At 38.6% G+C, this 13,419-nt stretch overlaps 1 protein-coding gene across 33 annotated transcripts in view; it reads left to right on the top strand.

The window, feature by feature from the left end:
• The window catches only part of ARPP21 (cAMP regulated phosphoprotein 21), a 202,625-nt gene that overhangs the window by 107,088 nt on the left and 82,118 nt on the right, over positions 1 to 13,419 (top strand). For 32 of the 33 annotated variants that reach the window (XM_066992407.1, XM_066992411.1, XM_066992413.1 and 29 more), the window contains 3 exons: positions 45 to 123; positions 1,441 to 1,500; positions 2,389 to 2,529. In XM_066992407.1, coding sequence (XP_066848508.1) covers positions 45 to 123; positions 1,441 to 1,500; positions 2,389 to 2,529 — 280 coding nt within the window. The remainder of the gene's footprint in view (positions 1 to 44; positions 124 to 1,440; positions 1,501 to 2,388; positions 2,530 to 13,419) is intronic. The other variant, XM_066992421.1, reaches the window with a different exon arrangement.

The raw sequence follows: 13,419 nt of genomic DNA, 5'->3' as shown, positions 1-13,419 counted from the left end.
GAAATAAAATAAATGAATGTGAGGTGTTTGTTTTTATTTTTCAGATTGCAGTCAAGAGTATACAGACTCAACAGGCATAGATTTGCATGAGTTTCTCATAAATACATTAAAGAATAACCCCAGGTAGGTATTTTCTACATTACAGCTGGTACTCTTGAAATTGTAGCTGGCATTCTCAGAAATCCCATAAGCTGAATCCCATAAACTGTACACCATGTTTTATTAGTTCTGGAGATGGTTATGAGGGAAAATGTAAAGGAGGTAGGTTTTCAGCTGAGCAAAAAGCTATAAGAAGTCACTGATTCTTACTCCCCTTCTAGTTCACTTCTAATTTCGCTTTTTGACATTTGGTATTTGTCCTTAGCTTCTTGCATAAAGCCTCTACATGATTTTAGCAGTAGTGTAGTGATTACAATTGGAGACTTGTATGTGAGTATAAAGTAGCTTTCTTCTGGCAATGCTGTACACAATTAATATTGTGTGCATAGTGCTGAATTCTGCTTTTGGTATTTCCAATTTTTATTTGGAGCAGTTAGTTCATATCAAAATTAAATTTACCTCTAAATGTCTAAGGAAGAATCTGTTACATTTTTATACTTTGTGCTTTAAATGTTTAGTTCAATGGCATCTGTTAAGTAGATACTATATAATACTGAAATTAAGGAAAGCTATGAATAATTAGTTACCTAATAGGTTGTGTAACCTTTTGTATAGATAACAAAGTCCTTGAATTGTTTTATCTGCACAACATTAAAAACTTCAAAAGCGCTAAGGAGTGTTGGACTCTGTCAAGCTTAATTGTATGTGTGGGACTATGCAGGGGAAAATTTTACGTGTTTTCTTCAGGAGAAGGAGGAAAAGAAGGAACATCTGAGAACTTCCAGTTGAAAACAGTATTTGGAGTGAGAGCAATATTGCCTCCTGGGAGTCATAGTTCAAAGGCATTGTTCTCCATTGTATCCTCTAACTAGATTAGCTTGCCCACTCTTCTCACTTAATGGTCAATGCCTAGGGAAAGATGTGTCTGACAAAATGCTGAAAATTTCTGTGGACGGCATCTCTGTTCTTGCAAGAACTAGGTTAGTCGAAAATCTAATTTTCCATCAAAAATGGTGATAAAGCACCAGAGCTATCCATAGCAGTCAGGGTTATTCTTTGCAGGGACTGCAACCTACTGATCACAGCCCTGTGTGGCTAGAAGCACTCTCAGACTATGCTAAGAGCAAGGAAGGGCTAACTCTGTTGCTCGTGTCAGGGAAGTTGCAGCAATGCAGACTGGAATCTTCTCCAGATGTGCCAAGGCAAAGCACATTTCATTTTTAATCAGGGTGGCTGACCACGCTCATGGAATTGCCTTACAATTATTGATATACTCATTTTTTTCAACTAAAATGGCTATTGGTAGTTGATGCTACAGTTCCTTGCATTTATTTTTGACAGGGACAGAATGATACTCTTGAAAATGGAACAGGAAATTATTGACTTTATTAGTGACAACAAGTAAGTAGAGCTCCACGCTCGGTTACGAAGTCGTGTGTGTGTGTAGAAGTGCAAGCTGAGTGAGTGATATACTCATATAGACCCCAGCACTCTTGAGCCCTGTTACGTTGCAAGATCAGGCTTTTATTTCCTGACACATTTGGTCTGCTTAAAATACGGTGGATGTAAATGAGAACCTTTTGCTTTTCCTCGTGTCATAATCTTTCAGTTGCTTCTACTGGCACTCTACTCTTCTGGGTCCAAAAATACTAGTCAAGCTCTGAGTGCAGAGGATACCACTCAGGTATTTCTAAGTAGACATACTCAATCAAATATGCTATCATGCAGGTTTCCGTGTGTGCTATGTTATTCTAGCATGTTGGAAAACAACTAAACTTTGGGGAGGCAGGGAGGGAGGGTTACTACCACCTGCTCTTTTTAATAAACTGTTTCTGCAGCTTTAAAAAGTAGAGAGTCAGAATAGAAGAAGAGGAAGAAATTACACTCTTGGGAAATAAACGTTTTGACAGAAAGAGAGGAAAAATGAGTATGTGCCTTCCAGCATCGCTCTGCCTGATCTCTGGGACAAGGGCAGAAATCTGTTGAGGGATTATTTGTGCAGGGTGTGTGTGTATGTGGGGAGCGAGTTCTTCCCCATGTACAACATGTCCAGTCAATAGCATAATGTGTGAGCTTTGTAGCATGTAGAAATGTGCTTGTTAGAAACTGTAAATGCAATTGCTTTCTCTTGTCTGCCTTCTTGTAGCAAACATCTATGTGCGAACACACAAAGGAGAAATTTTCAGTTAGATTATTGTCCACTGAATTATGAAATGTGTTGCTATTGTTATTTAATTATAGCTCAGAGGGAGATGTAATTATCAATGCAATTTGCTTTCTTTTTACCAGTAATCACTATAAAAAGTTCCCTCAGATGTCATCATATCAGAGGATGCTAGTACACAGAGTGGCAGCTTACTTTGGAATGGATCACAATGTGGATCAAACTGGAAAATCTGTAATCATCAACAAGACCAGCAATACCAGAATGTAAGTAGCGTCTGTTTTGTTTTCCTCGTTCCCTTTCACAAGACCTGGTTGGTACCATGACTACATGTAATTTTTTCAGTTTATATATGTAATAAATATACGTTTTGTTTTGAGTGAATACTGTTTATCACTTTCTAGGGTGGGAGAGGAGGACAGGGATGTCTCCACAGCTAACATTGTCAGCTTGTTTAAGGATTTAAAGGTAGTTAAGGAGAAATCAACCCAATCCGTTCTTTGCAAGAATTTTGTCCAGTACCTTGGAATGTTATGTTTCCAGACACCTTAGTGCCACCAGTGCCACTTAGCGCAGAAATGAGTTTATTACTTTACATGTATACTCCTAAATAATCTAAATTTACTTGGAAGGTTGCCTCTTCCCTTGTTCTGGCTCTCCTTGCTTCAAGATTAATTGTCTGCCCAACCTGATTATTTAACATTTGGTTCCCCTCCACCACCTGCCACTGTTCATTCCCCCCTTCTCCTCCTGTTTCTAGTTTATTTCATTTTCAGATCTCATAGAGACCACAGAGTCCTTATGGGTTATAAACTCCGTCTGATGGTTCAAATGCATTCTGGTTCAAATTTCTGGCAAGTTAAATGTGTGCTGGCATGCTTTATGCTTTCCTCTGTGAACTTGTATAAAGCTAGCAAAAGCTCAATACAAAGCTTTTTGGCTAATTCAACAAAGATGCAGTCACGTCTGTGCCTACCAGCATCACTTCTTCTGCCGAGTGTCCTTATTCTTTAACCATCATGGAAAAAATGGTCTTACTCTCCCTCTTTACCTATAAACTACATAATGAAGAGGAAATAATTACAACTGCATAATGCAGTTTTGATATCTGGTATTGAAACAGGAAAGCCCCATTTGAAAATTGTGTACTTCCTGTATTCAATTAGTAGGAGAAATAAAAACCTTTATTTCTTTTACATATCCAGATGATATCCATATCCTTTATTTCTTTTACACATCCAGATGATTTACTTTGACTCAAACTGCTGAGGATGTGTGTATGTATGTATATTTTTAAATGCTATTGTCTTCTATTGTAGAAGGCTCAGATTTTGATCTTGCAGAAGCAGGTAGTCTCTCTAGCCTAGCACAATGGTATTATTTCTCTGAACTCTAAAAACCTTCCATATGTGTGAAGTAAATTTAAGATCATGGAAAATTTCTTGTAGATTCTTTTCATGGGCTATCCCTGAGATACTCAGGCACCTGAAAAATAACACTTAGACATCAATGTTTTTAAAGGTTTAAATAAATTGTGCTCCAGAGGTCTGATTTTGAAAGCTGAGAGAATTACAACAACTCGATAAATGTGACACTCAAACTGCTGACACTTAGGATCTGATAATACCTGCCCATGTGCAAGAGCTATGTTTGGTATGAATAAGAAAAAGCTGTGTATACAGCAAACTAGTGTTCATTTCTAAGCTGTAAATGAGGAAAAAAAAGCTTAATTCTCTCTTAAACAAAACACAATCATATTTGAAAGCTTTTTAGGCATTCCTCTCTTTACAGTTGTCCCTTTTCCATTTGTGTTTGTCACCTCCGTAGTGCAACAACTGCTGCAGACCTTCCCTTGCAGCATTGCCTTCTCCTGGCTGACTTGGTAATGTGATATCATCACATTAATATTTGGTAACGCCTTGCATGGCTGCGTGGCTGTGCATCTCGTATTGATAGCATTGGAAGCGCTGATGTAAATGCTTTCACAGTGCTTCTGGAGAGGACACCAAAGTCCTAGACCTCTTCAACAGCTGAAACTGAGTACTCTGGTGAAGCTGTGGCTTCTTGCGTGGTGGGAATGAGAAAGCAAGTCTGGTTACCAGGCGTTAACTGATATCTCTGTGGGCAAATTCTGAGGGCAGGATGCTGCAGGAGCGTGCTGGCTCCGATGACCCTTTCAGCTTTGGAGGTGGTGATGCAGGCTGGAGGCAAGTCATGCAGCCAGACAAATTGGTTCTGACACCATTCGTGTGCAGATCTTCCAGAAATGAACACAGGGTTTGGCCCTCATTTTTTCTGTGAGTACAACCATTCTGTAAGCACCATATAAACTGCAGGTTTTTACTCCTTCTGCAGTGTTTGAGGGTAGATAACTGAATCATATACAGCTCATATTGCATCATGGTGCTTCCAGTGTGTTATCTACAATACTTTGGTACTGCTCTAATGTAAAGCTTTGTAAAGGTCCTCTCTTTTTTCATAATTGGAGGAAACGGCATGCTTTTTAAATGTACCTGGCTCTGACAGAAAATAGACATTGTTATCCAGTATGAATAAGGGTTGATGAGATTTTATTATCCATAGCAAATAGTCTACAATTTCCACATCTGAAAGTGTCCAGTGTGATTTCATGTGTGTTTCATTTCAGTATTCTCAGGAGAAACAATTTTATGTAGTTCAGAGTCAGCACCAAATACTGGGAATGTGTTGACTCTATTAATGACTACTTGGAAAATATCCAGGATACTGGAGTATCTGGAGAACAATCAAAAGGCAGTTCAGTGTGGTTATGCTGTGCTGTAAGCCTGAGTCTTGATTGTTTAATGCAACTTTACCAAGGGGCTCCGTAGATATTTTGAAGATTTGTGTTCTGTCAATAAATTATTTCCTTATGCCATATAGTTTCCAAAATACTTAAGCTGCATACGCTGATGAGGCTTGAGTTCTTCAATTTAGAAATTCTGCGCTGCCTGTTACTTCTGTGAGTGCGCACCTGTTGGAGAAGAGCGTATGACTGCGGAGTCACTGCGTGGGCTTGAATAAGCACCACGTGGTTTATTTCTGCGGTTGGGCGAGGGCTCGTGTCACATTTTGGCTCCCACTTGCAGGCGATGAGTTGTTTCCTCACTCCAGGAAAAGAGGTGGATTCACTTTGCTCACCAGAGACTTCCTGTTCTCACTGTCCACAGGTTCCTGGAAGCACAAGTGTCAGAAGAGTTAATGGCTTTGAGATGAATGGGCTGGTTGGGAAGATTGGGTGGATGGGGCTATATTAGAGGCACCACAGTATGGAGTAGGGTCTGTCAAATGGAGGATATGAATGGAGTGGATGAGGGCATTTCATTTCCTTCTTCAGTTGGCAATCTGATAGAGCAACATATGTCCGCTTTTGGGTACCTGTGCCAATTTAAAAGTACCTCCTTTTAGGGGGGTTGGAATTGGAGAATGTGCTTATTGAGGAGGCTGTGGCTGGAAGGAGGGCTGTAACTTTGTCTGGTTAACCAGGCTGTTTTATAGAGAGGGGAAATTGGTGGTAAAAATGCATTATGATTTGATTCTCTCCAGGATTGCAATCTTGGAGCTTTAGTCACCTCTCAATGGAACCTCTAAAGAATGCAGTCAGACCCTAATGAGCACTTTTGCAGTCTGAGGACTACTTATAATGAGGGGTTTAGTCTAAGGTGTTTTTTTTATTTTTTATTGAAATGTGAACAAGTCATATTGTTTGATATTTTTTTTATATGAAATTAAACTCTAAAGCACAGAGGTGACCTCAACTAGCCAAATGCTTGTTAACCTGCAAAAGATAAACCTGTACTCCAGCTCTCATTATGGAATAGTGGGTCTTCAAAACAAATTATATTTCAGTATGTCTTCTGAAATTAGGACAACTTCAAAAAAAGAAATATCTTTTTTTCCTGGTGTAACATCTTAAAAAGTTCTGCCTAAACAAAACTGTCAACCTTAATAAATAAATAAATAAACAAAAATTTCATTCTCAGCCATATACATGCTAAAAATTGCACAGAAAATGGAGGACTTTTAGTATTGTTTTTAGACCCAGAGAGCTCCAAGTACTACTTAAAATGGGAAGTCTACTTTATTCAATATGAAGTTGCTCTTGTGTGACCATTGTAATGTATATTTGTCTGTCTTCTGTGTCCGCCTGTCACCTATCTAAAGATATACTAAAATGTATAGGGAACTTAAGAAAGTGAAATACGATCTAAACAGAGGTTTGGAATAGAGGCAATATGTTAGGGCATCCCAAACTGGAGACAAAAAATGTGTGTCACCTTCTGTGTATTCCTCGTAATTCCTATCAGACAACTGGAAGTACCTCAGAGCATTTTACAGAAATTGTTCATATTATAATATGTATTAGTGCAACCAAATTCATTCATTATGTTATCTGTGATAGGTGGAGAAACATAGGGGAAGTACGTTTCACGTGCTTGGTAAAGGGAAAGGCTTTTCATTTGGTTGAGATCATCACACATCTGACAAGTATGTCTGTACCACAGCCCCCACGCGTTCATGTACATTTCTATATATGCGTGAGTGGCAAGGTTAATTAGAATTCAGAAGGTGGAGTGCTTATGATATATAATGGTTGTATTTATACACTTCCATGCATTCTGAGGTGAACACACCTATTATGAACTTTATATCAATACTCACATCTTCGGTTATGACTAATTTTTTTTCCAAGATCATCATGAGTTATAATCCTTGTAATATCTGGTTCTTTTCTGTCTTGCTCTGTTAGTATGTAAATGTTTATATAACACTAGCCCAGTCGGAAGGTTTTTTCTGCCTTATAGATACATCTAAAAGTTCTGGGCAGTACTAAGATGTTTTAAGCAGTTCCTTATAGTTCAGAGCTGAACTGTATAAGCAGGAGACACACACTTTGTATGTCAGAACTACAGAAGTCTTGCACATTATTCAGTCTGTACTGTTCTGTCTTCTCTATGTAAGGGTGATTTGAATCACCAGTGCAGAAGAAAAGTTCTCATTAGCTTTCTTTTGTATATACACAGTGATCTTTCTGTCGATAACATCTGTGCTAGTAGAGATGCACTGTGCTAATTTCACCATTTTACGATAAGAATCTGGACTTTGGTACAGGATCCTGCAGACATGTCAGTAAAATGGCATTTGCTGTATATTGACAATTTCAACGAGGACTAGTTCCTAGGAGATTTTTTTCCCCTAGGCTGATGTTACAAGATCACTTCCTTGAGATGCCAAATGTAACAGCCTGCAGAGCATGCAAGAAAGTATGCCTTTCCCCTTGAGTGAATAAGGTATTCATGGTTGCTCAGTGTAAATGACTAATTCATTTAAATAGTTGTTTGCTGATGGGAAATATAGAACATTTTCTACACACATTTGGTAACAGTTTGTTTTTAGTCAGGTATATGACAGTAGTTACAGCTGTGTATCTGAATGCATATATCTATTGTTAAGTCTCAGTCAAAGCAATCAATATTTGCCAGAGTTTGAGACAGTTTTGTTTTCTAGTGTTTTTTAGTTTTGTCTCCCCACACACACTCGGATAATACAGAGTAGTTCTCTGGCAAATGGCTTGCTGTATGGTGTTGCACCTCCACTAAAGCACCTTATGGTGCCCTTGATTATCGTATATGCGCACAGGGTAATTGTCTTATGAGAACAGAATCGCTTTTATGAGCCACATGATATAGAAAAGCATGTCAACACCATTATATTTATTTATTATTTTTTTCCGTTGAGGTTACCTTTTTTTCAGGGAAGTATTAATCCAGCTCTATTACTTAGTTTCCTATTGTAGTTACCTCTTTCACATGCTCACTACAGCATAGGTCTTCCTTGACTACTAAGAAATAAGCGAGAATTGGGGGTAGCTGCACTTTCTCTCTGGCTTATAATTGGTGTTGCCTAATCAGTATACCAGTGTTGTGTTTTATGAATGTACAGAGGAATGTAAGGATGTGTAGGAGATGCATGCAACTTATATGGAAAAGCTATACAAATGAGAAACAGCACTTTAATTGGCTGACATTTTGTTCCAGTTTAAGACGAACATTAAGCAACCAAGAATTTAGTAAAAATTTAAAAACAATTAAAACACACATTAGTAACTATAAAGATTCTGTAGCTACATAGTAACACGTGCAGGTTTGAAGTAACAAATGGTTTTCACAGATTTTATTTCTTGGACAACTTTTCATACAATGTTTTTTTAACTGGGATCAGATTAAGAATGTATTAGGGATTTAAAAAAAATCAATGCAGTGGTAATTGTGTTTAGGATGCAAGAGCTCTGTTTCCCATCAGTCATTGCTGTGATGTTTAGGTTTTAGTCTTTAGCTTATTGCCGGCCTTTCACACTGCAGCCTGGAGCTGGGCAGTGTATCTCTGCACACCAAGCAGGGGAAAGCTTTCACATCCCAAAACAAGTGGGGAACTTCCTGAGAAAGAATTCAGAAGAACATTAAGGGGGTTTACACATTTCGCATTGAGATTCAGGATATGTCCACCTCCAGAAGTGGCCTGAACTACCTATGTATGTTACTAAGTGTCAGGGGTTTAGCAATATATTAATATTATGCTACAGGCATTTGTTTCAGGCATAAAGTTGCAGTGTTTCTCTGAATGCTTTATCTGAGATTGTGCTTTCATCATGTCAGTACTTGATGCTCATCTGGAAGAAAGTGAGCTTTTTTAATATCTCTTATTTCTTTTTGAAATTTGTTTGTTTTCTTTAGCTTAACAATACTTGAATTTAGACAGCCTTTTTTTGCTCAACAAGCAATCTCTCCTTTTAGTCACATGCCTGTCTTACATGTAAGAAAAAAAAAAAGGTTGGTATACTTGAGGTTGAGCTGAATTTGACTCTTAAATATTGTCTTCATTTATATGTCTGTCTTTGCAAGATGTATACCGGACCCCATGCAAATGACTTGCTCTGTAAATGAGATGTTAGGGTAAATGAGCCAGTTCTAATAGCTCCAATATTAAATTTTCATCTAATGTAATTTATCAAAACTAAATTGTTTATAATTAAGGTGGACATGTACTTTACAGCTGTTGTATAGCATAATGAAATATTAGTTAGGCATTAATTGGAGGACTTCTGTGGTATTTTCTTGTTTTTTAATTCTTGCAACTACAAGATTGCAGTTTTAAGTTTTCGTAAATGCAGAAGGATATGGTCACCTGGACTGCATTGGGGAAAGAGGAGTTTACCTAGAAAAAGAGTGCTATGGAACAGCAATGAGGTAATTCAATTGAGAGCTCTTCCATGCATATTTTATCACTATTAACCAGTGTCTTTATGTGCCCATCCAAACTGTAGCAGAGAAGTGCCTGTTAATCAAGCTGCTTTTGTCCAGTTTTTATACTTTGAAATTACTTGAGGTAGATCTGGAAATCTGAAATGGCATCTGTGATTTACTCAGAGTGAACTCCATAAGTAGTGGAAATAATGTTTTCAAATCTGGGCTGTAGTTTTCAGAAATGAGCTGCTGATGTGCAAGTAAGTGTTTTGTTTTTTTTTATGTGGTCAAAATTGTTCTTTGTAATTGCCTTTTACAATTCTGTTGCATGCCTCCTGTTTAATGTAGGAAGCATGACATGATCAGTAGAAATGAAAAAATATCATGATTTTTGAGAATTTTTGTGTCTTTACAAGCAAAGTCAGTTGCTTCTGCTCTCCAAAGATAGACTTGTTAGGCTGTCTCGGACATGTTATTAAAAACACGCTTTTCTTCAGGCCAGTGATCATTCACGGGATGACTTCTGATTCATGAGTCTTCCTGCTCAAGAAGGAGAAAATGCCTATGGCTTGAAGTGGAAGTAAGCAGAAGAGTTTATGATGTAGCAGAGCATTACTCATATACATGGTGTATTTGAAGAGGACTAGCAGTTTCTTCATTAGCTTGTCAGCTTTTGGGGAACCACCTTGCCTTCACTGGAAGTCTTCAAATCTTTGACTCGCTTTTCTTTTGTTTATCTCTTCCTTGTTAATTTTTGAACTTCTGAGGTGTGAAAATGTAATTTTAAATAGATCTCTGCAGTTATGCAACACTAGTTTTCAGCTACTTGGAGAGTATGCCACATCCTTAAAATCAAACATTAATGAATTCCGCAATATGCTATGCTACCACTCCAGAGCCTCTACTAGCGGGAAATAAATTGACACTCTGAAAAATGTTCAGTCTAGCTAGAAATCTTGAATATCAAGAACTAAATCCAATCCAGGGGATTGGGAGCAGGAGAAGCAGGTTCCTGAGGTACAGAAATAATCCTAGTTTGAGCACAGGAGGACAAGAGAGTATTTTGAAGCTCTCAGTCCCTGGCTGAGAGAAGGCTTTGCATTTCAGCCCTGTGCAGCAGAAGAGCTGGTATTTGAGTGCACCCTTGGCCTGCTGGGTTCTTTCGGAGCAGGTTTCCATATTCTGGACACAAAATACTGGGCAGAATATCGAAGTCTACTCAGGCGAACTCAGTACTCAGGGAGTCAAGATGTACTGTGTTTTTCCATCTTGTGAGAAACACTCCGTAGCCAATAACTTAGGCTCAAGCGAGGATCTCAGTGAAGTAGTAATTTTTTCGCGATTGCAATGGCGGGCGTCCCACAAGCAGGAGCTCACCTACTAGTTCCAAAACACAGTTTATATACTTTTTGATGACAGGACCCTCCCCTGTTTCCCCACTGAGTGGGTAATCCAGGTTCACAATCTATCTGATGTTTCACAGACAATGCATGGCCTTTAGTTGCCGGCCTGTTAAATTTCAAATTTCTTTTGACTTTTTTACTGTTTGAAGTGGTAATGTTTCTTCACTTATCTGACTTGACTTAACACCATGATTTTCACCTAATTGTTCCAAGGGGTCTGGTTGTCTGCATTTTACAAGGTCGCCTGCTAAGTTTTCTTATCACTGCAAGCATATCTCAATACCCCATTCCTTACCTTTAAACAATGTAACTCTGCAAAAACAACATTTTTATTCCCACAATCTGTAGGTTAAAACGGAAATTAAGTGTGGAATTAAGTGTTGGGAAGGCGTGTGAGTGTCATGAGCTGTGTTATGATAAATTGGATCAAATTCTTTAAATACTGTGTAGTCTGAAAAACTCCAGTATCTGGCCCTCTGCTTGGTCCTCATGCAGAATAACTTGGCATAGAGGAGATTCAGTGTACATTATCTCTCCTGCAGCTTTCAGTTTCACCATTATCTTCATAATGAGAAATGCTACCAGTGACAGCCCCACAGAAATCATGCTGCTAGGGTACTAGGTCAGAAAATTTTGAAGTGGTGAGGGTTTTTGTTTTTTAATACATGGCAATCTACCTGCCTGCTCTAAGGAATGGGAGAAGGTGACAAAACAGACCTCACCTCTGTGGGAGTGTGGCCATGGGGGTCGACAAGCCCCATGGTTGGTGATAACATCGGACTCTTAACGATGAGGCCAAAAGGAATGTGAAGCGTTTAGAAGGAACAAGGAAGGGTGATTCAAGAGATGCCTTGCTGTCTGGGACTGCTTGTTCTCTGGCCGTTAAGACATGGAACTTGCTGTGTGTTTGCTGTTGACGGGCAAAGTTGTTTGACCAATGAATAGTTAGTGGAAAAGTACTGCTGTAGAGCGAATGGTATAAGAAGGGAGCCTGTCCTCAGTAAAGGAGTTGAAGTAAGAGTTGAAGTTATGTCATCAATAAAGAAGTAGCAGTCACTGATCTTAAAAGAACCCTGGTGTCTGTGTGGTCCTTATGCCACACACCTCTGAACAACAGCAAGAAAAAAACAAAGTCTTAGCTTCCATGTAGTTTTACAAGCTCTGTTCTTTTCAATCCTGTAAGATTTATCTGAACTCTGATCATTTCTAATAGAGAAGGAGAATACCTATCAGAATTTTTTGTGACTTTTAATATCCTTGTTGTTTAGTAATAAATACAGAACATGTTTAGCATGCAGATGCTGTTCTGAAAAATGTTAGAATGTACAGTCTTTAACCAGGAAAAATGTAGCATTTGGTATTTATTTTTTTCATACGCTACAGAGAAGGCAGCACTTTGTACAGGATAGATTTTTTTGATTGCTTTCAGTGTGCTTTTATCATCATAACAGAAGTTCTTAGTGACTCATACTATAAAAGCAGCAATCTGTTAATGAGGCATTTACCTTCAAATGCTTGAAATGCCATCTTGAGTGGTTTTAAGTATTAAGTTGTGATAATATAACTGCACTATACTTTAACAATTATCTGTATTTAAATTCCCACTCTGACTTTTAGAAAGTGTGTTTGAGCATCCATCAGCCCCTGAATACAGGGTCCTCGTTCTCGAAACTATTGTTCTGAGAGAATTTAATCAAATAATTTAAGCACTAGGGCTGTAATTCTGCCTTACATCATTTAGCTGGTGCCTTTTGACAATGATGGTATTTGCTTCCAACTTCTGTTCTGCAAGTTCAAGAATTTACAAATCCACATGCCTTCAAGGTCAACGCAGTCAATTTTACTGCAGATAGTAGACCTTTTTGGTCCAAAAGGTAAAGCAAAGAAACAGTAATGCTTATGTAGTTTTATTGTGGCTGTAATGTAGAGCCCTAGGAGAGCCTCCAGCATAAAAAAAAAAAAAAAAAAAGCACAGCTATTCACAAACTAGCAAAGCAAGAAAGGATACCATACCGTGTCACAGCATGCCTGCAAAATGGAGGCCAATGTGGTGTTGGTCTGAGCAGTCGGTTTAATTAAAGGCAAGTGCAAATAACAAGAGAACACGGTTAAACCATCAAAACACCTGTATAACAGTGCCCTAAATCTTCACAACTTCTCCACATCCTGTCATCAGATGCACTTCTTGCTTGTTCTTGCCGTCCCATTACTCTCCTGATGGTCTGCTTATGGAAGAACACAGAGTCAGTTATTCATTTCGTTTGCCAGATGATGATCCTGCGGGTACCCAGGGGTGCTGTTTTGCCCGTTCCTAGCCCCATTACCCTACCTGTCTGTCCCTCTGTTGCCACTTATTCGGGAGAGGATTATTAGCATCCTGTCCCCCGTTAAGTGCATTAAATGAGCATTGCATTCAAATGCAAAGCTGCACTTTTTTTTTTTGACTTGTGCATACCACAGCGATCTTCACTTTTGAACTTGCTTTCCAATA

Source organism: Anser cygnoides, chromosome 2, assembly GCF_040182565.1.
Source record: "Anser cygnoides isolate HZ-2024a breed goose chromosome 2, Taihu_goose_T2T_genome, whole genome shotgun sequence".
Lineage (NCBI taxonomy): Eukaryota > Metazoa > Chordata > Aves > Anseriformes > Anatidae > Anser > Anser cygnoides.
Note: the sequence above shows the minus strand (reverse complement) of the source record. Positions and strands in the feature narration are given on the sequence as shown.